We start from the raw sequence: 27,485 nt of genomic DNA on the forward strand, positions 1-27,485 counted from the left end.
GCATGTCCAGTCTTCTGGTGACCGTTAATCTGCTTGTTGGTTCAAGAGTTTTAGCAAAACGGTAAACGAAGAAACAAATGAGGGCAAAACACAAGATGTTATCGTGCAAATGAACTAGTGACCGTTAGTGAATGCCTGATTGCGAGAGAGTACAGTTCCTTATGTGTATGTTAGAACAAACGTGTGTGGCGCTGGCTTTTTTTGTGTTTGTGAGAGAGCTTATGTTAAGTACTTTATATTTTGGTTTAACCACTGTCCTTTTGATCAGATGATCTCAATGAGTTTGGAGCTTCATGGACTCCTTTACATGGCTTTAGCTTAACGATTTGTGGCCGGTTTGGCTTAGTTCACCCCACAGTGGCACCACAGAAAGCACATGGCTGCAAGGTGGGCAATGCATGCGTATCCATCACCATGCCGCCGGGAGCTCAGGCCTTTGTTGTGCTTCGTCTTTGTAAGCAGAGCCTGCCAGCAGATGCTACAGAAACTGCAGGATCGCGTTTCATCTCATTTTGGGTCCGTGTCGGCCTCCTGTCCTGGAGCGCAGTGATACGCCTTGCATGGACCTGCTGGGTCTTAGGCGTGGTCTTCCTGAGGCGGCTGAAAGTAAACGCCTGTAGGGTTGCGTGTGTGTGTGACCAGAAGTGACAGGTCAACCACTCCCGGTGAACCGCACAAGTGGAACTGCCCAGCATCAGCTGCGCCACCCCACCAAAGGAAGCACTAACACAATAGACTAGTTGTAATTGCAGTAAAAGGCTGAAATTGAAAGTGTGTTCACTCAGCCTGAAATGAGAAATTTGACCCTGTTCTTTTCCCATGTGACCTTTACACTTTCTGGGCATAGCTTGAAATTGGGCAGCAGACTTAAAATTGGTTTGGCCTGTTTGCTGCGTCATAGTTGAACTTTCAGAGTAATCGGTGTTGCATCAATTCTGCAAAGTCGACTTTGATACAATTCATTGCTTTATTTGAATAATAATGCAGGCTTTCAATCCAGACAGCCTTTTTATAACCCACATATGATGTGTCATTAACCTGCATTGTAGGGAGTGGTCTGTGCCATTGGGTGCCAGTCTGTGTGTGTGCATGCGCAGGGGGAATGTGTCCAGCTCAGGAATGTATAAAGGGGAGGATTTGTTAAGAAGAAAGGTAACAGAAGGTCATTCGTGGTATGGGACTTATCAGCATCCATTCGAAACGTTTCTGTTTGATCCAGCCTAGGAGACAAGTCCCAGGAGTCTGAGCTGTTTTCACCCTCTCTAGGGCCTCACACAGTGCCTGGTCACTTACACGCATACATGTGCATGCATACACGTGCACAAGCACACAGAACCAGACACACACACGTTTGTATACATATCTTTGTGGAGACTGTCCATTCATTTCTATGGGAAAATCCCTAATCCCAACAATGATAACCTTAACCATGTCCAACCTTAACCATAAGTAACCAAACAAAATACAAGACTTTTGGCATTTTTCGATTGCAGTCACAGATTTGTATAAATTTGAGTTTCCCCTTACAGAGACCGAAAAATGGTCCCCACAACATCAAAATAACAGGTTTTTATCACATTGTGGGGACATTTGGGCTGCACAAATATAATATAAACATAACCCACATACACAAACCTCTTTGTTTCTGGTTAGTACGTGTGTGGTGTATTGCAATAACACTGTCTTGTTGAGTATTGGTTACGCAGAACAGCCCTTGTTGGGGTTTTTCCATCTACTGGTTGTGCAGCATTCCAGGCAGTACAACGATCAATGAGACTGGCAGCAGTCCTGCTTATACCAGCCTGTCAAATTCCTTGCCCCCGGGGAGTATTCAACATGCAAGTCTTAGTATAAGTGTGTTTTTGTGGTGAGGGAGCTCACAGAGCCTTTTATGGGAAGATAACAACTTAAGACCATTCGTGGATGGGAGCTGATTTAGGCAGTAAGTCAGGCCAAGGATCAGTCCCTCCATGTGGGATCGATTGTTGAACTGGGAAGTGATCTGTGAGCTGACTGAGGCACCAAATGGGTGTCCTCCCTGCCACAAAGCCAGACAAGCTTTGTTTCTGCTGATATCTTGCTCCTGGCAATTCCGTCAAGCTGGGGGCCATGCATACAATGATCAATGAGGTGTCTGGTGGCATACTTGTCTATTAAACCTCTTGCGTTGCAGGCTTTTATTGGTGGAACTCTAGTGCCCCCTCTGGTGATATTGTATCATTATGTTAAAGTGCAAAACAAGCATTTGTTGGATGTTGCTGCCCCCTGTTGTCATAAGGCTTTTTCTGATGTGTTTTGGAATTCAGTTAAATTTCTCCTTGTAGAACTGTCAGTCTAACGATTTGTCCCAGTAAATTCTAGTAATTAAATATTTTAGTTTTAACTGTGGTGATCAGGCTTTAAATGTGTTAGGAATCTTTTTTGTCGTAAATGCACCATGGACTCAAAAAGGTAGACATTACTTGGGATCCGCATGGAAATTTTCTCCTACGGCAGCTGTTTACTGCATATTTACTTTGGTCTAATTCCATCATTCTGTCTCTCCTCTCGTCTTACTTTCTTCTTTCAAACAGACTTTCAAACGGCTGATTCCAGATGAGGTAGGTAACAGGCCCTCCATATGCCTGTCCTCCATTAATTCTTAACATCTCTGTTGTCTGGTTGTGTGTGTGTGTGTTGTCCAGCCTTATGCATTTAACCTTGGATGTATACTTGGTGTCCTTGGATACTTTGGTATTCCACCGTCAGGCTTGTGTCTTCTTTCTGTCCAAATAACCCCTCAGCCCTGGTCCTGGAAACAGCTGACTGGTAGAAATGGGCTTTCGATGTCCCAATCTGGGATTGAGGGGTGGTTTTTGGGTCAGACTTTTAGGACCATGGCTTATTAACGCTGTCCTGCAGACTTCCAGCATCAGACCATGGCTTCGTTTTGACCTAGAGATCCACCCCATCCATAATACGGGGTCACCCTGCTTAGGAGTTTCCGTTCTGAAAGTGCACATCAACTCTTCACTATTCTAATAGTTTTCCTGACTGAACTAATACTGTCCTGAGCTTGTTAACCGTGCACAGATAAGTAGAAATGCTGCACTCACACATTTGGTGTGCTTCTTGTGTGTGCTGTTCCATTAGGGTCTGCGACCCAGCAAGTGACCATGAGGTTTTTTGGCCTAAAAACTTGAATGAGTTGAAGTTATCTGTGGCTGAGAGTCTGAATTATGTTTTAACATCTGACTGCTTCAAAATCATAACAATCACACAGTAATCTATCCCGCCTCCCCAAACAGCTGGAACGGTTCACTAGCATGCGGATTAAGAAGGAGAAGGAGAAGCCCCTCCCTCCTGGCCAGCGACACTCCTTGGCCACACAGTACGAGGTGCCCACCCAGATGCATGACCACCCTGATGAGTACGTGCTGGAGCTCTTTGAGCAGATGCTGGTATGTGTCTGTCCCATATGTTATTAGTGGGTATTGCTGGGGGCTCGGGGCACTGGACTCACTTTTTAATAAGCACTGAAAGGACTTCAATTTGCATAAAGGCCAACAGGTATTCCTGTACTGAGGTTAATGGCAGAGAGAAGAAAAGTCAGTCATTAGCCTTATAATGACTATACATGGTTGCATTGTAAATGTGCATGATCCTGATTGGCTGCATTTGACAGGTCAGGTGTAAAGGTTAGAACAAGAGAACACTAAAGGCTGAGGAGTGATACAGAATTGGTCTATTTGGTTAGTTCTGATGAGCGTAGCTGCAAAATACAGTTTGACCAGCATTTTTGACCCTGTGTAGGCTTATGATCACTTACTTAGGGTCGCCTCCCTTTTCTCTCCAGGTGGACATGAACCTGAACGAAGAGAAGCAGCAGCCTCTCCGAGAGAAAGACATCGCCATCAAGAGGGAGATGGTGTCCCAGTACCTGCACACCTCCAAAGCGGTGAAGAAGCAATAGACTGGCGGGCCCGCCCAAATCACAGCCCATCTCTGCAGAACCAGCTTTCCATATAATACTAGACTAAATTCCAGTTCCTCTCTGTGCCTCCAGGGTCAGAGCCAGAAGGAGAGCTCCAGGTCTGCGGTGATGTACATCCAGGAGCTGAAGGGAGACCTGAGGGATAGCCAATTACTGAGCTGCCTGGAGTCACTGCGAGTGTCGCTTAGCAACAATCCTGTGAGGTGTGACATGTGGATCTCTATGCTTACACATACAGCCACACAAACTCGGAACCTCGCATTTATATGCAGGGAGTGAGAGACACACACACACACACACACACACAGACAGATCTTGTCACTTGCTCCAGGGCACATTTGTCAAGATGTAGGTCTTTTTGTCTCATTTGATTCCCAAATTTCATGCCATAAACTTAACCTGTCCTCTGTCATGTTTCTCCTCCACATTGTCATAGAAATATAGCGTCCATATGTCCTGCTCCATATGTCACGTCAGAGTATATTTAGCATTCCTGCTCTGTTATCTCAAAGGTAATTTGGAAGCAGCTGGGATTAGTTGTCCAGCTGCAGGACAACGTTAGGAAGGAGGTGAGATATTTGAGTTGCTTTCATTGTTGCTGCCTGACTGGCCTACGGAGGAAACTGATGTAATGTGACATCTGAGGATTCTCTGGTATCTAAATTCAAAGTAATCTATCACAGTGCTCATACGGCACTCAAATCTATTAAAAAAAAAAAAAAAAAAATCAAAGAAACTTCATTTTTAGTTGCAGTAGGAGGTTGGGGCTGATTTTAAAACAGTGAGATTACTGTGATCATGAGGGAGATTACTGTGTTGGTGGAGAATGGTAGCTGTAAGTTCTCTGTTTGGGGGCGGGGGGGGGGGAAGGCTCGGTCTTGTTTTACCATCTGTCAATGGTCCATGTCCATCACATCCAGTGTTAATTTATCCCACATATGGTAAGGAAGTTAACGTTTTTCAGGCTAGGCCATAGTGAGTGAGTTCCTTGCCTTCTCCAGCTCTTTGATTTCCGGGCTGTTGTGGAGACGGTCTTTCTTGCATTAATCCTCTTCTCTTGATTTTCTGGATTTATTGATTCAGCCCGTAACTCCTGAAAACGCGTAGAGGTCTTCCACTCGCATGTTCCTTCAGGGCCTAATTTATTATGGCGTTAGTCAGCTTTGTACCAGACTCCGAGCAGATTTTTACACTAAGAATACTGGATGTGAGGTGTATAACCACAAAGAGATGTGATTTATTTCGATCCTGACTTAGTGAGCAGCTCTGGTGTGAAGTAGACTGTAAGTTTGCATATTAAATCTCTCCATTTCACAGCTGGGTCCAGACATTTGGGGACGAGGGACTTGCCCTGCTGTTGAACTATTTGAAGAGACTGCAGGACGAAAAGGACGAATACTCGTGAGGATCCTTGCCTTCACGCTGAACCTCCTGTTGCTCCCTGTGGCATGTGGCCTGTGCTCAAACTGTGTTTTCTCTCCTCCTGATCCCGCCAGAGTAAAGTGTCAGCATGAGATCATCCGCTGCCTGAAGGCCTTCATGAACAATAAGGTGGGCGAGTCCTGCTGCAGGGCCTAAAGCCATGGGCTGGGCATCGTTACCCCGGCTGAGCGCCGCGGGCGGCCGGCCGGCCGGAGCGCAGCATTCATCTGGCTTTCTCTCTGTCCCTCAGCACGGCCTGAAAGCCATGCTCACCTCACGGGATGGTATCCCCCTGCTAGTGAGGGCCATCAACCCCAGGGTGCCCCATATGATGGCGGATGCCGTCAGGCTCTTGTCAGCCATCTGTATTTTGGAAAGCCCAGAGAACCTGTAAGCAACCTGCCCATGAGGGGGTGGGGTGGTGGGGTGGGGTGGTGGTCCTATATACACTATTCTGTAGACATGGAGGTTAGTTATGTAGTACACATAATCCATCCCTATTTATAATGCCTTATTGCAAGAGTGCTGTAGCCCCATTTAAAATGATACATACATATATGTTTATTAGTATTTTTGTTGCAAACTCATCTAGCAGAAAATTTCTAAGTCAAAATTAATTAGTCTGCGAATCTTTTAAATAAAATAAAAACACTGGAAAATGCTGCTTGTAACCCAAACTCATTAGTATTTGGTATAGCCACCTTTTGCTGCAATAACAGCAAAACAACAAAGTATTTTGGAGTTAGAATCTACCAGCTATTTTTTTCTTTATACTGTCCAGGAGTGATTTTTTTTTTGCCCGTTCTTCGTGGCAGACTTAGGTTCACGTTGGTTGGATGTTGCTTGTTGACTGCAATTTCCAAAGAAAGCCTCAGGTTCTCAATGGGATTGGCACTGTAGCATGCTTTCTTATTTCAATCACCCATTGCCTAGTTTAATGGTGCCGTATGGCTCTCTGGTTTGGTATGTTCTTCCGCTGCCCCTCTCAGACAAGAGCGAGTGCTGGAGGCCATCACAGAGTATGCTGAGGAGCAGGACCTGGAGCGATTCCAGCCTCTGCTGTCAGGAATGCAGAAACCCATCATAGCCCTCAAGGTAACCCTGCTGCCATTCTCGGGTCTGACATGGTCAGATAATGATCGTTTGTGAAAGGGCCATTATTTTCTGATGGGACCTCTCCTGTAGAAATGCATATACAGTCATGGAAAAAATTAAGAGACCACAGCACAATTTTTTGTTTCGCTCATTTCTCAAACTGCAGCCTGACTGTTCCCTGCTTCTCACTGATGAAGGGCTTCTTCCTTGCTTTATGGGTCTTCAGTCCTGCTTCTAGGACCCTGAAACACACTGTCCTAGCAGTGCACTTCACATCTGCACTTAATGTTTCCCATTCCTTTTAAAGGTCACTTGATGTCATCCTACGATTCATGAGAAACTGTTGGATAAGACAAGTCATATCTGGCATTAGAAAATCACTTCTGCCCTGTACCTAACTGGTTTTTGGTTGTACCCAGTGTCTCCTGCTTCACTTAATTCTTGTGTACTGCTGTCTTAGAAATGTTGAACCTGGAAGCAACCTGCTGCTCAGCGTAGCTTCTGCCAGCAGAACCAGGATTAAACCTGTATACAGTGGTCTCTTAAATTTTTTTCATGGCTATATGTATGCATTTTGCTGACCCGTGTGTCCGATGCGGTAATATCTGTGTTTGTGTGTGTGAGTGTAGGCTGGCTGCATGCAGCTCATCAATGCCCTGATCAGTCGAGGGGAGGAGCTGGACTTCAGGATCCACATTCGCTCGGAGCTCAACAGGCTGGGTCTGAAAAACCTCCTCAAGGTACCTTCCAACCAGCTATCTACCCCCTGGCCGATATTCCACAACTTTTAAATGCATTTGTGTGATTTTACAAGGGCAAAAGCGGCCCTGTTGACGGTTGCGGGAGTGACCGTTGCACGACCCTGACCCTTTGCGTGTGTCTACGCTTACATGCGTTAACAGGATGTCCGGACCATCGAGAACGAAGAGCTTAAGGTGCAGCTCATGGTCTTCGATGACCAGGCGGAAGATGACTCGGAGGAGCTCAAGGCTCGACTTGACGATGTGCGAGTTGAGATGGAATATCCTGCGATCTGGAAATTGGATGGATTTCTGCTTGCAGAAAATACGCTGTAGTTATGTAGGACTTATTTTCACCACCAGGTGTCTCCTGGTGTGCAGTGCTTTCTCACTACAAATTCTATTGCAATTTTATAGATATGATCACTAGGATTAGTACTTTATATGTAACTCATGGAAAGAGTCACAAATATGGCACAGAACTGTTTAAATACATCAACATTTGCTATTTTGCTATTTCATGCATTTATAATTACATAAGTATAGTTTTGGGAGGGCGATAGATCATTTTTCTTAAGCTGGCTTCAGTGGTTTTTTTGTCTTGTGAAGGAGAACTGAAGCCGTTATGTCATCAAAGACCAAATGATATGATCTGTGGTCAGTGGGGTTTCCATGGGACGTGACCTCTGCGGCAGGCAAGAGCTGTGGTGATTATTCAGGAATCATACAGAGACTAGCCCTTAACTCAGAACCTCACTGATATGATGGAGGTCTTCCAGATCCTGATGAACACAGTGAAGGACTCCAAGGCAGAGGGGCATTTTCTGTCTGTTCTCCAGCACCTGCTCCTCATCCGCAATGACTACATGGTCAGGTGAGAGCCATCTCACGCCTGTCTCCTTCACGCTCTGCCTTCTCTCTACCTGCACAGGTAACAAGGGGAAGATGGTTCCCTAACGGAACCGGCTGTGTGCCGGAATGCAGTTTCTGTGAGGGCTGTGCGCGCTTTGCCCAGGGTGCGAGAGCGTGCATCGCCAGCAGGCCATCTGTGCCGTTTGCCGCTCTCTGATGTGGTGTGATTTTGGCTGATGGGCCCTCAGGCTGGAAAATGATGTTCTCATACTGAGCTTCACAGCTCTCAGAGGCTTGGCAGGGGGGGCTTGGTTGGTGAAATTGTATCATTGCCAACCCCAGAGAACAGAGTGATGCTGACAGGGATAGAACAGGAAACGGTAAGTTCTGCCACTGGAGCTCATCACCCCTGATTGCAGCTCCTGTTGTCGTGGCGACGTGGGAAGTGCCTGATTGATAGGCAGCCTGCAGGCCCCCGGGTATTGGGAGCGCTGCCTGTACGGATTTGTCCCTGTGTATAATTGATTATCGTGAGGGCTAATGTGTCTTGTTTCATTTACAATGAAGATGCATGTGGTGCGTGCAGGTGGAGGGGCGCGGCTTAAAATGAGACGCCAGTATTTTCGTTTTTCCTGCACTACAGTTGGATTTAAATTTTATAATGAACAACCTCATCCGCATGTTTTCCAGCGTGAGTCAGGAACTTACATGCAGTCACACCTAAAAACACATGCCTGGTGAGTTAGGGTGCTTAAGCTTCTGTCGGGGTGTTGCCAGAAATTGGAATACTAACCTGGCTGACATGGGTGACAAATGAGTTTATATGGCTGGCAGTGTGAAAATCTAAGTGCCCTTCAGAACTACTTTTAGTATCTGTAGCCATCCTCCATAGTAACAAGCAGCCAGCGACATGCTCTTAATGTAAGGAGGGCAAGCCTTTGTTGATGGCACATGTGGTGCATGTTTTTCACAAAAACATAGAACAGTGGTTTAGAAATTCGTGTCGGGCTGCTTTTGTTTTTAAATCTCCGAATGGAGCCTACCTCCTTGTAAAATGTATAAGCACTAGATGTCACTGTCGCTCCACGAATGAACCAAGGCAAAAAACAGATGGCAGAGTTGGGGGAGGAAGATGAAATAATTGAAAAAGTGACACGGAAAAGTAATTTGAAGTTATGAAAGTCATCATGCTCTAACTGGGTAAGGAAGGGGACACCCAAGCGACGGGCAGACACACACACACACGCATATACATACTAACTCTCACACACACATACATACTAACTCTCTCACACACATACATACTAACTCACACACATACATACTAACACGCACACTCACACACACACACTCACTCACACACACACACTGCTCCTCAGTGGTTACGATAGTAGGTACTCATGCACAGGGTGAAGGTTGTGTCATGATGAGCTGCAGCAGGGGCATTAACCCTAGCATGCTGATATCACCCAACGTGGAACATCTGCTGGAGCTTTGCATCAACTCTGTAATGACACCCCGGGACCCTGACGAAGCTCGGAGTGCTTATGGCGGACCACCGCAGGAATGGTGGGTAATCTGGCGCTGTCCTAGTTAGGCACTGAGGCAGACTGCCCCCTCTGTCTGAACAGGCCGCACTACTACAAGCTGATTGATGAGTGCATCAGCCAGATCATTCTGCACCGGAATGGCAGCGACCCCGACTTTAAGTGCAGGAGCTTCAAACTGGACGTGGATGGGTTAATCGGTAAGACCCTGGTGGTTGGGGGTGGGGGGGGGGTATGTGCCGCAGAGGTCAGTTTGAATCCACAGCTTGCCTTGGAACTCTGCCAGCAGGAGTAGGCCGGAGGCCTGTGTCTTCAGCCTGAATATATGTGTACATGTGCCAATACTAACACCCGCTCGCCGCCCCCAACTCCCCACACACCTGTGCACCCATTACCCACCTCGTAAAGACACAGGCTTGAACTCGGGTGCCAAACACCATCCAGAATAAATGGTCCGCCAGTCTTTGTGAGCAGGGATGTTGAGCGAAATTGCTTTGTTTAGCAGCTGTGCCTTTTCTCTTCGCCGAGTGGCTCTTGATGATCTCAGCGGAACGCTGCAAATCCGTCGCGTTCCATTCACCGCCATCCAAATCGGCTGTCAGAATTAGATGCTAATGGCACTCATTCCCTGACTGGGGGGGAGAGAGGGGAGTCTGGTCAGGTGTTCCTGGCCTGTATTACATTTTCATCTCTATCAACAACCCGTCCCCCCACACAGACAACATGGTGGACAAAACGAAGGTGGAGATGAGTGAAGCCAAAGCCCAGGAGTTGGAGAAAAAGGTACCATCTTTGTATTTTTAGAGGGTTGGGGTACATCATGGCGTCCAGGTCACTGAGAAATACGTAACTCACAGAACACACATCTTGCGCATCTTATTCTCTCTCTGTTATACACACACTCACACTCACCTACTCGCACAATGTGTAAACCCCAAAATTTTATCCAAAATGGTATGATGGAAAACCCCTGCACCAACCCTTCAATTTCCCTCCCCATGTTGCCAGCATCAGTCTCCTGGCAGCTCAGTGACAGACACATTTTGATCTCTACCACTTTCCTCTACAATCACAGCACAATTAAGCACTCTTCCTGTGTAATTGGGTAGAATCTAAGCATATGTGGTCTCATGATGAGGTTTCGGGGGGCATTGATTTCCTGGACCCTCAGTTGGCTGTCTGGTTGATGTTTTGGGTTTGCGTCCCGATTGGCAGCTGGATTCGGAGCTGACTGCACGCCACGAGCTGCAAGTGGAGCTTAAGAAGATGGAAGGGGACTATGATCAGAAAGTGCAGGATCTCAGCTCTGAGAAGGAACACCTGGGGCAGGAGAAGTTGGAGAAGGAGAAGGAGAACCAGAAACTCCTGGAAGACATCATCCAGCTTAAAGAGCAGGTGCTGGCCCACCCCCACTTCCCCTTCTTTACCACCCAATCGCGTTGCACTTTCCCTCACCACGGAGCCGTGTCATTGGCTGTCCCCTATTACTCTCCCTGTTGTTATGCTTCCAAGCTGCAGCAGGCTGCCTCACTATCAAAGCGCACGGCATCAAGTCGAGAGCAGAGCAAGTTCAAGGTTTAAACATATCACTCCAGTGAAGGCATACATTTATTCCAACAGTTACCTAAAATGTTTAATGACTGAGGCTATTAGATGATAAAGATGAACATATTGTCTGTATATTGTGTTTGCTGGTCAGAGTACAGGCTTTCATAAACTGAATCTGTTCTGTGTTTCTATGTCACTGAACCTTGGATTGGGATGAATATGTAATCACTCCCAGATCTTATTTACCAGCTCTAACCACTCGCAGCGTCGCGCTGCTGTACTTTTGGGCCTCTCTGAATGGCAACGCTCACCGACACCTTGAACGTCTGGTGTTTGCTGTCTGACATGCTGAAGCTAGTGTGTAGAAGAGTGTGATCTGTGTGGGAGCCCCTTACCCTGCCTGTGATGGGGGTGGGTGGGAAGCACAATCACTAATAATAATTGAGGCCCACTGACTGACAGGGATGAGTTTTATATTTTATGGTTTCTCTAACAGAAATTCCGTAAATGTGCATTTTCTCTGCTACCCCTCTGCCGCTGCCCAATCCTTCCTGTCCACCTGGCTAGTAGAACATGTGCTGGTTTGATCAGGGCAGCTTCTGTACTGCCTTCCTGTTGTCATGTTTTCAGAGCAGCGGAAAGTAACAAAGCCCCCCGGCATCTGGCAGAGGGAGCGAGTGCTCTGTCCGTTATAGTCACCAGGCAACGGCTGGACTGCTTCTCTAAGTCTGTCCACCCTGCTGCCCATCTGGGTGGACGTGAGCCACATGGGACAGAGGAAATAGACATCGCATCTCTGCCTTCACATGAACACATCTTCTGAACCTCAGACTCTTGCTGCTGCCTTCAAACCCATTAGCTCAGTCATTGTATAGAGGGATCCAATTTTCTTCTTAAATGAAAGAGACTTGCTCTGTGCCGGCATGGGATTTGGAGATAGAGACCGTCTCACAATTATACTAATAAGTAATGAAATTTTTTATTAGTGCCAATAAGTCTATCTTTGTATGTGACATGCTGAACGGAAGTGTAATGTATTCCCGGCATTGATAGGCAGTGTGCAGTGGATTGGCCCACTGGGGCCTAGATTGAAGATTTAATGGCAGACTACCTTCACCTTAAACTGTCTGATGAAATCCTTCTTCCACAGATAGAGAAGCTCTCCAAGGACCTGGAGGATGCCAAGACGAAGGTCATCACTGTGCCTGCACCTGTGCCTCAGCCGCCAACTGTCCCTGGAAGTGCTGGGATGCCCCCTCCCCCTCCTCCACTGCCCGGGCAGGCTGGGTTTCCTCCACCGCCCGCTCCACCTCCTCTCCCTGGACAGATTGGGTTACCTCCTCCACCACCTCCCCTCCCAGGGCATGCTGGGATACCCCCTCCACCACCTCCCCTCCCTGGCCATGCCGGGATACCCCCTCCACCACCTCCCCTTCCAGGAATGCCTGGTATGCCCCCTCCACCACCTCCCCTTCCAGGAATGCCTGGTATGCCCCCTCCACCACCTCCCCTTCCAGGAATGCCTGGTATGCCTCCTCCACCACCTCCTCCCCCAGGAATGCCTGGTATGCCTCCTCCACCACCACTGGCCCCAGGCATGGCTCCGCCTCCCTTGATGTCTAGCTGGGGTGTCCCAGCTGTACCAGTCCTGCCTTTCGGCCTGGTCGCGAAGAAGACCTATAAGCCCGAGGTACAGCTAAAGAGGGCCAATTGGTCCAAGGTGAGACCTGGTTTAGTCCTACACCTACACTGAAGCACTCTACCCTGCCTTCTTGTTACCACCTCTGTGGGAATGTCCTGTATGCCCCTAATCCGCAGAAGCTATTAAACATTGGCCCTGGCACATGGGACGCAAGCGACTAACGTCCCCGAGGGCCATCTCCTGCTGGGTGCCACCTTTCTTCCTTTCATGGTGGATTTTTGAACCCTGTCTCCTATCATAACTAGCAGGCCAGTGGCCTAGTGACATGCTCAGTGGAGGAGCGGTTTTCTGAAGAGCAGCTCTGTGTGTGTGTGTGTGTGTGTGTGTGTGTGTGTACGCACATCTGCATGCGTCTGCCTGGGCTCCGCCTTCGTTTGTTCTTGCTCTCTGCTTGCAATAGTTAAAACATCAAAACTGACTGTCTCTCTCTTTAGCCTAAAGCTACTGTTTAATAGCTTCTGTGGAGTTCATGAACATTCATACTTTTTTTTTCTCTCTCCGAGCGGTGCGAGGCCTTTGACGCGGATGTCACAGAAATTGCTTTTTAATAATCCAGTTTCTTTTAACTGTGCCACTGAAAGATAATTAAATTGCAGCTCGAAAGGACAGCATTCTTTTGTAATTTAAATTAACTCCCCCCCCCACCCTCTGCCCCCGCTTCTTACTTCAACCCCCCCCCCCCCCCCCCCCAATACCGAATCGCTGCGCTGGATAATGAAAGGCCTGGCTCCGTGGGAATCAGTACCTTACACTTGTCGCGTGGCTCCTCTATCCTCAATATGAGAAAGGCACAAAAAAAAGGATCAGGAAGTGTAATTGTTAGTCGGGGCTAAGAAGAAAGGGGACCATCTTTTAATTCCATCTCCTCGCTCTGAGTGAGCTTTTCTCATACCGCCCTTTTGTGTTTCGGGGGGGGGGGGGGGGGGGGGGGGGAATGAGCCCTGGTCGTACTGAGGGTGTGGACGGGAGCGCTAACGGGCTTCACTGCCATCCCTGTGCAGGGTCACGGTTCCCTGGGACGCGAAACGGGTTCTGGCTCTGGTTCCGTGTGTGTCGGCGCGAGGTAACATGCCGCAGGTTCTGATGATGAGGTGGAGCGCATGACACGCTCACGGTGTCTTTGTTCCACCAGCTTGGACCCGAGGACCTGTCTGAGAGCAGCTTTTGGACCAAAGCGAATGAGGAGCGCTTTGAGAATAACGAGCTTTTCGCCAAGCTCACTCTGGCCTTCTCCGCTCAGACCAAGTGTGAGTGTCCGAGCTCGATGTCACGCCTGGCCGTGTCAGTGTCACCTTCGGGGGGGGGCTGGAGTCCAGTGTGTGGAAAGTCACTGATTTGAATCAATGTTACATTTTTTGTTTTTCTTTCTCCCCCTGCCGCCGGCTGCTCCGACTGGACCCTCAGCTTCTAAAGGTAAGAGCTTTTGTGAACTGTTTGACAACTCAGTTCAGTCAAGGTTTGACACAGCTGGACTTCATTAGCACAGCCTGTGCTGGAGATGTAAAGACTGATGGTGCTGCTGCCATACAGGACAGCGTCTGCTAACGGATTTACACTGGAGCGCATGAATGAGGCTCTTCTATGGACCTGCTCTTTGCTATTCTTTCTCTCTGCTATTCCTTGTCTTTCCTGCGTGGGGCTCCCATACGGCCAGGCTGTGGGAGCCTTGTGTGAGGCCCGGTCGTGCTGGAGGCCCCTCTGGTTTCGGTGTGGCTTTCTGAGAGCCGTCCAGGATGTGCTGATCTGTGCTCTCTTCCAGCAGTGGGTGAGGTGCATGTCTGCTGCTTGTGGCTCATTCCCCCACCCTCTTCCTTGGCACGTGTCCATGCATTCGTGCATGCAGGGGTCCCATAGCACTCCTTCGAAACGTAACGCCTGTCCTCAGTGAAGCTGGTGTCTGTTGTTCTGGCGTGAAAGACATTCTCACACTATGTGTCCCATGCTCTCCCACTCAGTGTCCTCATGTTAAGCTCCTGCATCACGTGATTCTCACACCCATTTTGCTTTATTTACGTCTGCGTGTCTATAGTAGTGGATTCCCACCAGTGTAGTACAAACCTGGTTTTGTGAAAATGTCAGGCTTCATTCTCAATGTATTTTTCTTCTTTTTTTTTTCCTTTTTCTCCCTTTTTTCTCGTGGGAGTAACCAAAAAAACGAACTCCTACCTGTGAACCCCCCCCCCCCCCGTCATTTCCAAGGCAGTAATTATCTGCAGTTTGAAATGTCGACACCCCCTTTTCAGTTTCACCTCATCTTTCCCTAATCCCCTTTCCATGCAGACGTCCCTGGCGGTTCTCGCCCCCAGCAGCACTCTGCTTGATCCGTGTCCTGTTTGAAGTCTCTTCCGCTCCCCAGATACCGTCGCCGGCCTGCCTGCACTTAGGTTGCCGGCCGTGTATTTTAATGTCGTCTGTCCGCCAGGAATCTGCTGGTGTGAAGTCTGTTACCCAGCCGTCCCTCCTACCTTCTTGTGAGACCGGCCATCTGGCTTCTAACGCACATCAACCTCGCATGCCCCAGCGTTCTCTGCCCTACTTCGTCGCTGCCGGGCGGAAACTGCGGTTCCCAGCTCATTAATTGGAGTCTCTCATGGTCCCTCAGATCAAAAGCGCCACCCTGAGTGATACTGGGTTTATGGGGTCAGGAGGCCACGGGGTCACATGACGGCTACGCGCGGCAGGTGCCGTGAGCCGTTGATGGGCTCCTGATGCTGCGGCTGTCCATCGATGTGGTCTGTGTTGCCCCAGGTTTTGCAGGGAACCTTGTGGAACGTTCTTGACTGGCTCCCTGCTTACCGGCTGCCTTCCGCCTATCACTGCAGCAGTCGGTGTTCCTTTGTTTGACCCGAAGTTGGCGTGACCCGCCAGCGCCGGCGTAAATGTGGTCCCACCCCCCTGTTTCTGCCAACCCCAGAGTTATCGCCGGGCTCCTTAAACAGCACTGCTTGAGATAAGGGTTAGAGAAACAAGCCGTGATGAAGTGTTGCAGAGGGATGGCAGAATCATAAATAATCAGGCGGACTTTTTAATATCACGGTCACCGAAACAGAGTGCAGACACTGTTCCATCGGGTGAAGAGAGAAGATGTAGTCAGCGTTAGGAGACAGGCTGGTGGGGTAGCGGGGGCCTGGTGGGTGTTTAGGGCAGGATCAAACGCGGGTGGGGTTGCCTGCAGAAAGGGCCATTACTTCTCATTTCCAGGCAGGTGTTGACTTTCAACCTAGTGTGACTGGTCTGTAGTAAATAGGTTGTCCACGGGTTAGGTCTTAGCTTTTACATTGGTGTTTTGGTTCTGTCGATGGGTAACGGGATCAGTAGTGCTGCCTGGTTAAACCTATTCTTCTTTTGTCTTGACTTCCCATAAATGGAGCAAAAGCAAATTCTGAGATTAAAAATTCAGCTCAGTTGGTGAAAGTGTTCCTCCAGCTGTGGGTGGCATTTACTTTTATGTCTTTTCCTTAGATCATCTCAAAATGTCTGGCTCTGGCCGACGTGTTTGTGTATTTGTAGGATAGACGCACAGATGTGATCATCTCTTTACTGTCGGCAGGTAACCAGCATCTCCTCGGCCCACTTCCTTCGCTGGGTGGCGCTATGGTGGCCGCATCCTGATTGCCGCCCGTTGTGGCACGGCCCACGGCGCCACGCCTCGGCCACATGTGTGCTGGAGTGCTGACCCCAGGCAGAGGAGGCTGTAGGCGGTCAGAAAAGCATGACCCGCGTAAGACCTGCGGCGTTTAAGGATCCATATGCGGCTCCTCTCTTCTCACACGTGGGGCTTTCAGAATGCCTCAGATCACAAGAAAAAAGGCCGCATTCCAAGGCAGCCCTGCGACCAATGCCAAGGATACTTTGACTGTTGATCAGAAGCAGTTTAGCTTGACCAGAGGCTACATGAGAGAGTAGCGCGATGCTGTGAGGCAGCGCTGCACGTGTCGCTCGCCTCTGGCCCTTCGCTCCCACTCCCTTATTTTTATTTATTTATTTATTTTAAGCCTCGTCTTTCTCTCCAGCACATCTGCTGGCTTGGCGCTGCCCAGCGTGCCAGCTTCGTGTCCTGAATGGTGCCCGCTTTTGTCTGGGGGGAGTTGTTTTACATGCTGATTTACAGCAGCGGCAGTGGCTCTCCATGTATAACCTCTTCCTGGTAATCTTTTATTTGTGAAAGATTAAGATCTTCCCAGCCTGCTCTGGATGAAAAGGCTCTCTTAGCATTTAAATAAGCATTTGATATGTGTCTCCCCCCCCAAATAGCGGTTGACGAGGCCTTTCTGAATCCTGTGTAAACACCTCTCCCTGTCTGACGTGTTACTCACTGCGTTGGTAACACTCCCCTTGTATCGCAGCCCCTGGTCTCTCATCTGCTTCTGCTCTCCGTATGTTTCCTATACATCCCGCGTCCTAAATCTGCCTGTTCTCTCGCTGTTTTTTAATGTGATTCCCCGAACTGGAGCAGTGGATTTCCATGCTCCTCTTTTTACTTTCAGAGGTTGTTAGCGGTTGTACTCATCGGTATTTAGAAGTCGCATTTTAATCATGTCGGGAAGAAAGAAAGGGAGGAAAAAAACATTAAAAGCATAAAGTCATCGCCCGTATCACAGCCCCATCTGCAGCGATTTTATCTTTCATTATTTCCGTTCCTCCCCAAGGGTTAAACTCCTAAGCAGCTCGATCTGGCTGCTGCTTTGATGCTACTGATCACACTAAAAAGGATCTTCAAAGAGGGAGATGACAAGATAGGGGCGTCAGCGCGTTGTGTCTGTTGGCAGAGCTCCAGCCGCGCGTGGCCCGACAGCATGGGGGGGGGGGGGGGGCTGTCTGTCGTCAAGATGGCACTGCTAGCTGCGTGTGCTGGTGCAGCTTTTTTTAGTGCTGTAACTCTCACTTTCTGGGTTCTTTTTACTGTAGAATCACACATAAAAATGCGGAGATGCGTATGTGGTCTCATGTATGTATGTGCATATAATACTGTATTTGGGTGCTAATTGCTGAACGTGCCAGGCAAAGGCTGTCCTTTTATTATTGGCTGCATACTTCTGGAAGTGAGTTTCTTCTAGCCTGGCGGCATGAAGTGTCCTCCACCTTTTACCCTCAGCGTGGCCGTTCAGGGGGGGCAGCTGTGGGACTGGCGCACCAGGACATGTCAAGCTTAGATTTGGTTCCAGGGAATGGTGGTGTTCTGTCACCGGCTGCAACCGGTAGGGTGAGTAAAGCAGGCGTGGCATTTAAGGCTCCTGTTAACAGGCGTGGCATTTAAGGCTCCTGTTAACAGGCGTGGCATTTAAAGTCAGCATTTCCTGCTCGTGTTTCTGACCTCAGTCTAAATTGTCTGACGTCTGTTCACAGTAAATAAAAGCAGATTTTTTGCTTACTCTTTTTTTTTTTTTTCTTTTTCTTTTCTCTTTTAAGATGCCCCGAAAAGTGCTTTTATTTAGCGCAGATGGGTGAGTGCTTTTTGCAAGCCGGTTCCGTGCCAGTACTTTCCCTTCCCTCGGCCCGCTTGCGTGGAAGCTGGCACGCTCGCGCCGGAGCAGTTAATCAAGGCCGGCACTCCCTCTCAGTGCACCCGCAGATTAGTGCTCTCCAGGCTCCCTAAAGACTTTCATTCTGCCCATCCGCAGGTACGGCTCGTGCCCCGCTGGCCCGGCCGTGCTGAATTTTTAACTCGCCTTCTGAATTAAAAATACACGACAGCCTGGAGTAAAAGGCTAATCTGCTCAAGTTATGAGTGGGACCCCCCCCCCCCCCCATACCCTTCATCTGCCAGTGACCCCCCCCCCCCACACACACTCACGCATACACATACACTCACGCATACACATACACTCACACCAGTGCCTTCCTGCCTCAGCACTCTACATTTATTTCTGAAATTGAAGTCCAAGTCCATAGTCGATAATGAATGGAACGCTTTTTCCCCCTCGGTGGAAGGCGGCTGGCGGCAGCTCCCTCGCATGGTGCAGTTACAGCTGTCGTACACGGCAGAGCCGAGGGCGAGACAGCCGCCCCAAGGGGGCGGGGGGTGGCTTACATCAACGGCCCTCCGACACGGCCGCTCCAGGGAGCCGGAGCCTTACATAGAAAGGGATGGTGTCACGTTCTTACAGCACCGAGAATGGCTGTTGTGCATCAGAACACGTTACACTGGAAGAGCTAAGAAAATTGGTTTGTTCTCTAATTATGTTTAAGTTTTATGTAAACAGTGACTTTGTTTCAGTGGTGGCTGAGTTTTGTTTTTTTGTTTTTTGGCCAGTTGTGCTCTCATCCTGGTCCTATATACAGCATCCCTGTCTGTTGGGGTAAAACATTGTTTATGGAGAATGTGCCGAAGTCTGAGCCTGTCATAGCCTTTGGGCTTCATGTGTTTTGGCGTCACTAGAGACACAGGAGTAGATGCAGCAGAGAAATCGAGGTTATTTTCAGAGCGGCTCGGATTGCAGCACGCTGGTGGACTTTTATCCGAGGTTAACGCACACACACGCACACACACACACACACACACACACACACACACACGGTTAGAGAATGCCAGTGTGATCGATGGCCCCAGCGTCCATGTCCTCGCCCGCAGTCATCAGCCTGGCTTTTCGCCAGTGGCGACTCCTCATTTGGGCCAAAAGCTCTAAGCCCGTGGAGCACGTGCACTGAGCTGCTTACAGGAGTAATTCCGCATCCATGACTAATCCCAGGCAAATTAACACAGACTATTTCGGCAAAACGTCTCGCTGCTTAAGCAAAAGCGTTTTCACGGAAAGGGCTGCGACTAGCACTGCACTCTTATAGAATGGTTGGCGCTACCTTATACACCTTTGTTTCGACATTGAGGTGCAAGAACCCGACTGGATAAGGTTGGCCATGTCACTGTGTCGTGCAACTAGTTGGCTGGAGACGCAGCCGCGCAGCCCGGCACAGGTCCTAAGGGCGGCACTGGGAGCGGCCCGCAGCCTGCTGGCATGCCTTGCTCTGACATTAGCCCCGCCCCACCCGACCTGCCCCTCCGCATCACTAGTGGCGCCACTCTTCCCGACACAAACACGCCAGGACAGCTGGAATAAATTGGTGGGGAAGATGCCTCTAACGTCGCCCATTTTCAGATTCGTATTTGTACTGGAGGGGGACACGGCGTGGCGGGGCAAGTCACAGCTAGCCAGTAATGCTTTTGGGAGGGAGTGGAGCACTGCAGTGTTTTAGCACCGTATCCCCTAGACCCCGAGGTCTGAGAGCCAGCAGCCGCCCCCCCATACCCCCCCCACCCCACCCCTAACTCGTTTGCCTAAGAAGGCTGTGTCCCTGCAGCACCGGTCGACTGAGCACGGCCTCCTTAGAGACCCAGCCCATTAATACCACCAGGCACTTAGAGCCCCGGCAGCCGGGCTGAAGGAGATAAAGGATCGCTGTCGGGTGCCCGTGGACCTCTGGGAGGGGGGGGGGGGGTCTCTCGGCCCCGATGCCCTACACTCCATGACAGTGTTAAATGCTTAGCCCACGTTTCGAGAGGAGTGCCCGTCTCCCTGTTCCCATCCCCCTGCTCCGTCATCTCAGACATCAGCAGTCTGACTTTCCTAATCACTTCACTGCAGCTCCTCTGTTCCATAAAGACCCAACACCATCACAGACTGGCTCCTTCCGTGCCTCCAGAGCAGGGTTCCCGTCATCTGTTTCTTAAAGATGAGGCTCCAGAGCTTTTTTTTCCCCCCTTTTCTCAGGCTTTCTTTCTCATTGATAGCTTAGGTATCTGAAATGATTTGGTTTATACCTTCTGCAAAACGCAGTCGTGTTTGGTCCGATATTCGGGTGGGTATCAGGTTCTAACCATACCTATTTGACGGATCAGGAGTCGGCCATAACCCATCCCAGTCCCATACTTGTTTAGTTTTTGGCAGTCTGTAAAAAGATTGCTCCTATTTTGTGTTAAATCTATTTGTACAGTCAATCACACAACAACTATTTCTCATTTTTAGATGTTTTTTTTTGCCTTCAAACCAAACATGCTGCCACTCAGTTTTCTTGCTACTCAGTGGGTGTGAGCGCAGTGACTTCTGCCTGCAGTGATGTCATGCGCATACCCTTTGCAGTATGAGGAGCTCAAGAACATCAGACCCCGATCTGGGAGTATTTTACACTTTTAACAACAACTAGTAGCACAGCGATTTGCAATCTTTATAAAAACATAAAAAAAGTTTTGAGAGGTGGGAGTAGCGTTCAGTGGAAAATCCCACCAAACAAACCGAGCGCAATTGTGCGAGACGACGCGAGTAATGTGACAAAAGCAATGGATGATTTGGCAGTCGCAACCTTGGGCTGTTTTGCATACTCACTGAAGTTTGTGATGCACGATCGCAAGGAAGTATAAGTGACGCTGTTGCTGTATCCTCGATTGGAAGATACTCAAGTTGAACTGCGAATGCCTCAAAAACTCTTAAAACTCTTAAAACAAGATGTACAAACGAGGTAGAACAGCACGTTGTATATGTTTCTAGTAACCAACCAATTAAAGGTTTTTTTTGGCATACATTATTTCATCCGTATTTACTAGTTTAAAAAAAATTTATATATAAAGTGTGTGTGTGTGTGTATGACGGTAGGGAAGGGCAGCTGCTTGTTGGCCATTCTCTGGAGGTTTCTGGAGCTTCCACATTGCTGGGCCAACCGCCCACATCCCCCTGAAGTTCTGCTCCCTTAACCGCGGTCGCCGACTCTCCCGTGACGCCCTTCGTGACGCCCTTCGTGACGCCCTTCGTGACGCCCTTCGTGACGCCCTTCGTGACGCCCTTCGTGACGCCCTTCGTGACGCCCTTCGTGGCTTGGAGAAGGAGCTTCACATGCGAGCATCTGCCCGGGCGGTGGCTCCTCATTAGCCTGCTGTGTGGCGTGTGGCCCGGGTTTCAGGCCCCCCCAACCCCCACCCCCTTTGCTGCCTGGGCAAAGGCGGCATTACGATCTTGTCAAGCTGAGCTTTATACTGTAATCTCCTTTATCAGGATTAATTAGAAATTTAAACTTTAATCTTATCAGTGGAATCCTGCAGCAAGCGTTTCCCCCAGTGCCACGGCTCAGAATTTCTGTGTTCCTCGTTAAAAGCTAATTTGGGATGTGGATTTCACTCCACCAGCAAAGCCCCCCTCATCTTTTCTTGCCCCCCCCACCCCCCATATATGCTCCACTTCTCATTAACTCTCTCAAACTCCCTCTCTTCTCTCCCCCATTTACCCCCCTGCCTGTGACTGGCCGCCTTACCTCTCCACCCATCCTCAGATGCGCTGAACGCCCTCTGTCCGCCTTTCTTGCTTTTCCGTTCCCTTTTGCTCCCCTCTGAAGTCCTCACTGACTTTCGTGCTTGGCGTGGGGAGGTGTGCACAGCGCCAGCCGCCTGCCCGCCAGACCATTACTGACAGCTTCTGCACATCGCACAGATAGCGACGGTGACCAAAAGCCACAAACACGGCCCCCGCCTTTCCTCAGCCTCTGCCGGCCGAGGTCCCTGAACCCCGCCATGACGCCTCTGTGAAAATGTGACACGGCACCCCTGTGCCAAAACCCCATGTCATTTAGGATCTCTGTGTCAGACCCATGTCACAGTACCTGTGCCAAAACCCCTGGTCATTTAGGATCTCTGTGTCAGACCCATGTCACATTACCTGTGCCAAAACCCCTGGTCATTTAGGATCTCTGTGTCAGACCCATGTCACAGTACCTGTGTCAAAACCCCTGGTCGTTTAGGATCTCTGTGTCAGACCCATGTCACAGTACCTGTGTCAAAACCCCTGGTCGTTTAGGATCTCTGTGTCAGACCCATGTCACAGTACCTGTGTCAAAACCCCTGGTCGTTTAGGATCTCTGTGTCAGACCCATGTCACAGTACCTGTGTCAAAACCCCTGGTCGTTTAGGATCTCTGTGTCAGGGCACCTGCCACACCTGCGTCTCCTGTTGCCAGGATACAGGCTTTGCCACTTTTTTTCTGCCTGATTCTCCCCATGAGCACATTAAGTCCCGTTCCAGGCAGGAAACTCGCTTCCTCCCCCCCCCCCGTCTCTCCAGCTACAGGGGGGCCGTGCGGGCCGATTAGCTCTCACGGACGCTTAATCACGATCCCCGTGCGTGGGGCACAGGTGCCTCAGTCTCTCTTCGACGGGCGTAAACGACCAGAGCGAGGCCCCGTGTCGCGGTCGTGAGCGAAGGCGGAGGCCCTGCAGGGGAGCACTAGGCAGGAACCAGGAGCCTACTGCTCCGTACCATTTCGGGGGCCCTCTGCATTCGCACCGCCCCCCCCCCCCGCCAGTCTCACACCGTAGCCTGCCCTGCAGCTGCTGTGCCGTGCCGCTCGCCAGAGTTTTAGTGCCGTTATAAACGAGACAGCCATCAGCCTTTTCTTTCTCAGTTGAAGGTTTAATAAGTGTTGCTGTGAATGTATCCCCCCCCCCCCCCCACATACACTCTCCTTTTGTGTAGAGGAAACTTTGTTCTCTCTGAGATTGGCCCCCAAATGCTACTGATTCATGAACACCATGCCTGTCAGTACTTTTATGCCCTTGGTCATGCCCCTGCCTGGCTCCACATGAAATCTCTGGCTTCTGACTTATGGCCCTTTATGGCCAGGGATAGACTTGGGGCCGGCTGCGCTTGCGTGCCCCGGCTGCGCGCTTGCGTGCCTCGGCTGCGCGCTTGCGTGCCCCGGCTGCGGGCCCTGTCATTAGTGCGAGCCCCGGGGCGGTGGTGCTGCCGGGATCGTGCTTCGCTCTTACGCTCCCCTTTGATCCCGTGCTCTCGCTCGCTTTCTCCCTGCTTCTGTCCAATATATTTGATCAGTTCTGCACCCATAAATCATATATGATCCTAAAACGAGGGGTGGAAATTTCCAGAGGAATGGCTGCGGCCGGGTTCGCCTTTGCTCCCCCCCCCCGCTCTCGCCCACTCTCAGCTGTCAGCAAAAGCGCCGCAGTAGCAGAGTCCTGATTTCCCCAGTGATGCGGCGTGATCTCGGTCAGGCTTTGCAAGGGAAGGTTGAATATACAGCTGCCTCACCTGTAACTCTCCAAAATGACCTTGTTGCTGCTCTGTCTTTGCCTTATTGATGTTTTATTTTTACCCCATAAATTTGTATCCAGAAGAGAAGGTGTGTTGGCCTGTCAGTTTGACTGACGGTGCAGAGTTCTCTACACAAGGCCTGCTGCAGTGCTAAATATGACTGACAGTTGGATTGTTCTAGCAGTCTGCCTTACCTAGCCCCTCCCCCTTATGGGTAGCGGCAGTGCGCTTTGATTGGATGTCGCTCGGATAGCCTATAGGAAGAAGCAGGTAGTGTTCGTTTCAAAACTGGACCCAGTGATTGGTGGTGATTTCAGGTCTTGTGTTCTTCCAAGGAGGGAGTGCAAAAGGGCAAAGATCTTATGAATCTGCAGCCACTTGGAGTCAAGGTTCATTATGTAGAAAGAGGCCCCATTCAAAAATCCTGACTTGTCTGATGGACATTAGTTTATTTAGCACACATGTGGCGGCCCTTTTGCTGAGAGTTCAGTGCTCTAACTATTGCTCCAAGTGAACAGCCATTAGGCTTGGTGTCTTGTTGTCTAGCAGCTTCCGCAAGGGAGATTAGCAATAGAGAATAACTAGCAAGGCTTGATGGCTTTTTGCATGAAGTCGTTTTCTGTGGTCCTGTGTGCTTTTAGTGTTTTTTGAATAATGAGCCATCATAAGAGCCAATCCTGTTTAATTAAATGAAGTCGTCGGGCGTGAAACATGCTGCCTCCATGTTGCCCTTTAGCTCTCCCTCTCGCTCTAATTGTGATGCCTTTCTGTGGCCTGCTTGTGGTTGTTGGCAGGCCAGAAGACCCCACCAGCCATGCCTCTCAGTGCGCATCTCATTTGGCTTCAGTGAAGCTGCCACTTCATCTGGCTGTGGGCAATTGTTGTCCCCCGTCCCACGCTTGGCTTCACTCTGTCACAGATTGTGTGTCACATGGAAGGTAGGGGGCGCTGTGTTTGGGTCTGCCCCTGGGCCTCTCCGGATTACTCCATGGCCGAAACCCTCACAGGCATTAGGGGGGAATGGTGTGCTTGCCACTCTCTCTTTCTTCCTCCTCTTTATCCCGGCTGTTTCTCTCAGCAGACTTTACACAGAAATGTCTCCAGTGATAGAAGTATCTCCAGCTTCCCCGTTCAGTCGCTGGGATAATCTAGGCTAATCTGCCCCGTAGGCTAATCTCCAAACCTACTGAGTCACCTGCTTTTTTTTTCTTTCTTTCTTTATTTGCCTCCACCCTCCAGATTACCATGACTGTGTAATAAATGAGGCTACCTAAATTCAAGGGAATATCAGAGAAGCGTGTCACATTTTCCCCTGCAGTCTTGTTGCTTTATTACTGGCCTCCCTGAACTCGCTGGCGGTCACTTCATGTCGACCCCAAGGTTTAGCCTCCGAATGCGTTTCCCCTATTTGCTCAGTCACACGCTAATGGGCATTAATATTACAGATGAAATACAGCGGAGCTGATCTCGTGCTCACAGGACTGAGCTAACACGGTGCGCGTTGTTTCTGGGCGGAAACCTCGAGCAACCCAAGAGCATCGTAGATGCAGCTGGCTGCTTTCTGGTCCTTAAAGGCGCTTCCTGCCTCTGATTGGTTGCTGGTAGTGCTCAGGCATATAGCAGCAGGGCACAATAGTGCGTGTTGGTCAAGGGCTTTGTATGGGGAGGTGGAGTGAGATTAGCAGGCCTTGATCTGGACTGTGTAACGGTGCACCAACCTGGACTGGACCACCAGTTATGGCTGGAGTATTAAATAATAGGAAGAAATGGCCCCCGAAACAGATCCACGTGGATGTCCTGGGTGTGGATGTTCCCAGTTTGGTTGCAGCTAATTGCCTTCTGCCAAAAAAAAAAAAAATGTAATTAGTGGGACAAGTGTTAAAAAAAAAAAACTGTGCTTTAATTTGCTAACAGATCCATCTGGAAGATTTAGGCTGAGCTATTCTTAGAGTGGTTGCCTGTGCTTTTTTTTTCCCGCCCCCCACCACAGACAATCTGCAGTATTCTTAAAAAGCCCATCATACAAACTACTGGGTCCTTGAAATCGAATAGTGGGAGCAGGGTGGGGGTGCGGGGGGGGGGGGCATGGACACTTCGATTTCATTTCAGCAGAGAAAGGCTTCTCAGCTTGGCTTCAAAGTGTGGACCCCCCCCCCCCCAGGTCCATTATGCTTTTCACAAAGTCAGGAGCCGAAGATGCAGCCTGTTAAGTTAATGCCGACTCCTGAGGCCTCATTTGAACGTTAACAGATTGTAATGCCAGGGAACTGAATTCGGTCTCCTGCAAAGTCAAGCAAATTACCACATTAAAGTCAGGTCTAGTCTATTTAGTCTATAGTGTATCATAGCTCCCCGGCACAAGCTGGGACCAGGTCCAGCGGCCCCAGCACCGTGCCCCCGCCCCCAGCACCGTGCCCCCGCCCCCCACCGCATTGTTTCAGCTTAGCTGTTTGCGATATTTGCACGTGTGGTAAACAGCCTGTTTGCTTGGCTCTCCACCTTCTTAAAGCCTTTTCAGTCTCTTTAAAATAGCTTTCTTCTAAATGAACGCGTCGCCGTCTATTTTGACCGACCCCCCCCCCCCCCCACGCCGCTGACATTTGCGGTCAGTTGTTCTCGTTACACCGTCCCTGCGGCTGCTGATTAGATCCATCCTTCTCTTCCTGAACTCCACCTCCTCCTCAAATAGGAGAACAGAGCCCGAGTCACAGCTCCAAAGGTCACAGGGAAGAAATGACCCAGTTTCTCCTTTGCACTTGGGCCAGGATCTGGTTCCCAAGCACAGGCTCCTTTCTGCTCCTAATTATCCACCGTGGGCCCTGGTGCCGTCACTCACTGACAGCCCCTAGCTATGGCCCACATTAGCCCGGCACTGACACACATTCCCCGTGCCTGGGGGCGAGGGCACCCCTCAGGGGTGTGACCCCCTCAGTGAAAGGCAAGCTTGCCCACCACCACCCCCCTCCCCTCCATTTTATCTCCCTTGTTCTTGGTTGTTTGTCTCCTAAGCTGCTTCTGCCTGGAGCACTTGGGGGGGCTTACATACACCTTTCAGCCTCACACCAATGCAGAGAGCTGGGGATGGAGAACTGGGACCAGTGCTGAGTATTGGGCGTGAAGCTGCCTGATCAGCATAGGAAAACAAAAGTAGAGCACTGGAGCCAGTGTAGGTAACGAGATAAAGCACTGGCACTAGTGTGGATCGGGCTTTCTCAATCCAGTCCTCGGGGACCATCAAACTCCACATTTTTGCTCCATCCTATCACGCCTGGCCCAAATGATCCAGAACACTGAATACCCGGTTCTGGTATGCTGGGAGTTGGGAGGGAGAGAAAATGTGGACCGTCTGAGGGTCCTGGAGGACCGGGTTCAGAAACACTGGTGTAGATTGCCATAGAGAAGATGGCAGCCCTAGTACAAAACAAATAAAGGAGTTGGTATTTTGGCTGAACCAAGCTGATTTCTGACCCTGAAATGTCCTTCTGCTGGCTTCTAAAGTAAGACTCATTTTGATTATTAATACATATGCTGATATGAATACTTAACGTTAAGGGAACACTTTAGCACTTTAGTACATTTA

At 49.7% G+C, this 27,485-nt stretch overlaps 1 protein-coding gene across 3 annotated transcripts in view; it reads left to right on the top strand.

Moving 5' to 3' along the window:
• Positions 1-27,485, top strand: part of LOC111859846 (protein diaphanous homolog 1) — a 75,641-nt gene that overhangs the window by 14,908 nt on the left and 33,248 nt on the right. For 2 of the 3 annotated variants that reach the window (XM_072717475.1, XM_072717476.1), the window contains 16 exons: positions 2,574-2,600; positions 3,288-3,440; positions 3,836-3,937; positions 4,046-4,176; positions 5,291-5,374; positions 5,470-5,524; positions 5,646-5,785; positions 6,385-6,490; positions 7,120-7,230; positions 7,393-7,511; positions 7,988-8,104; positions 9,714-9,829; positions 10,348-10,412; positions 10,845-11,024; positions 12,328-12,897; positions 14,012-14,126. In XM_072717475.1, the coding sequence (XP_072573576.1) occupies positions 2,574-2,600; positions 3,288-3,440; positions 3,836-3,937; positions 4,046-4,176; positions 5,291-5,374; positions 5,470-5,524; positions 5,646-5,785; positions 6,385-6,490; positions 7,120-7,230; positions 7,393-7,511; positions 7,988-8,104; positions 9,714-9,829; positions 10,348-10,412; positions 10,845-11,024; positions 12,328-12,897; positions 14,012-14,126 (2,191 nt within the window). The remainder of the gene's footprint in view (positions 1-2,573; positions 2,601-3,287; positions 3,441-3,835; positions 3,938-4,045; positions 4,177-5,290; positions 5,375-5,469; positions 5,525-5,645; positions 5,786-6,384; positions 6,491-7,119; positions 7,231-7,392; positions 7,512-7,987; positions 8,105-9,713; positions 9,830-10,347; positions 10,413-10,844; positions 11,025-12,327; positions 12,898-14,011; positions 14,127-27,485) is intronic. The other variant, XM_072717477.1, reaches the window with a different exon arrangement.

Source organism: Paramormyrops kingsleyae, chromosome 10 (genome assembly GCF_048594095.1).
Source record: "Paramormyrops kingsleyae isolate MSU_618 chromosome 10, PKINGS_0.4, whole genome shotgun sequence".
Classification (NCBI taxonomy): domain Eukaryota; kingdom Metazoa; phylum Chordata; class Actinopteri; order Osteoglossiformes; family Mormyridae; genus Paramormyrops; species Paramormyrops kingsleyae.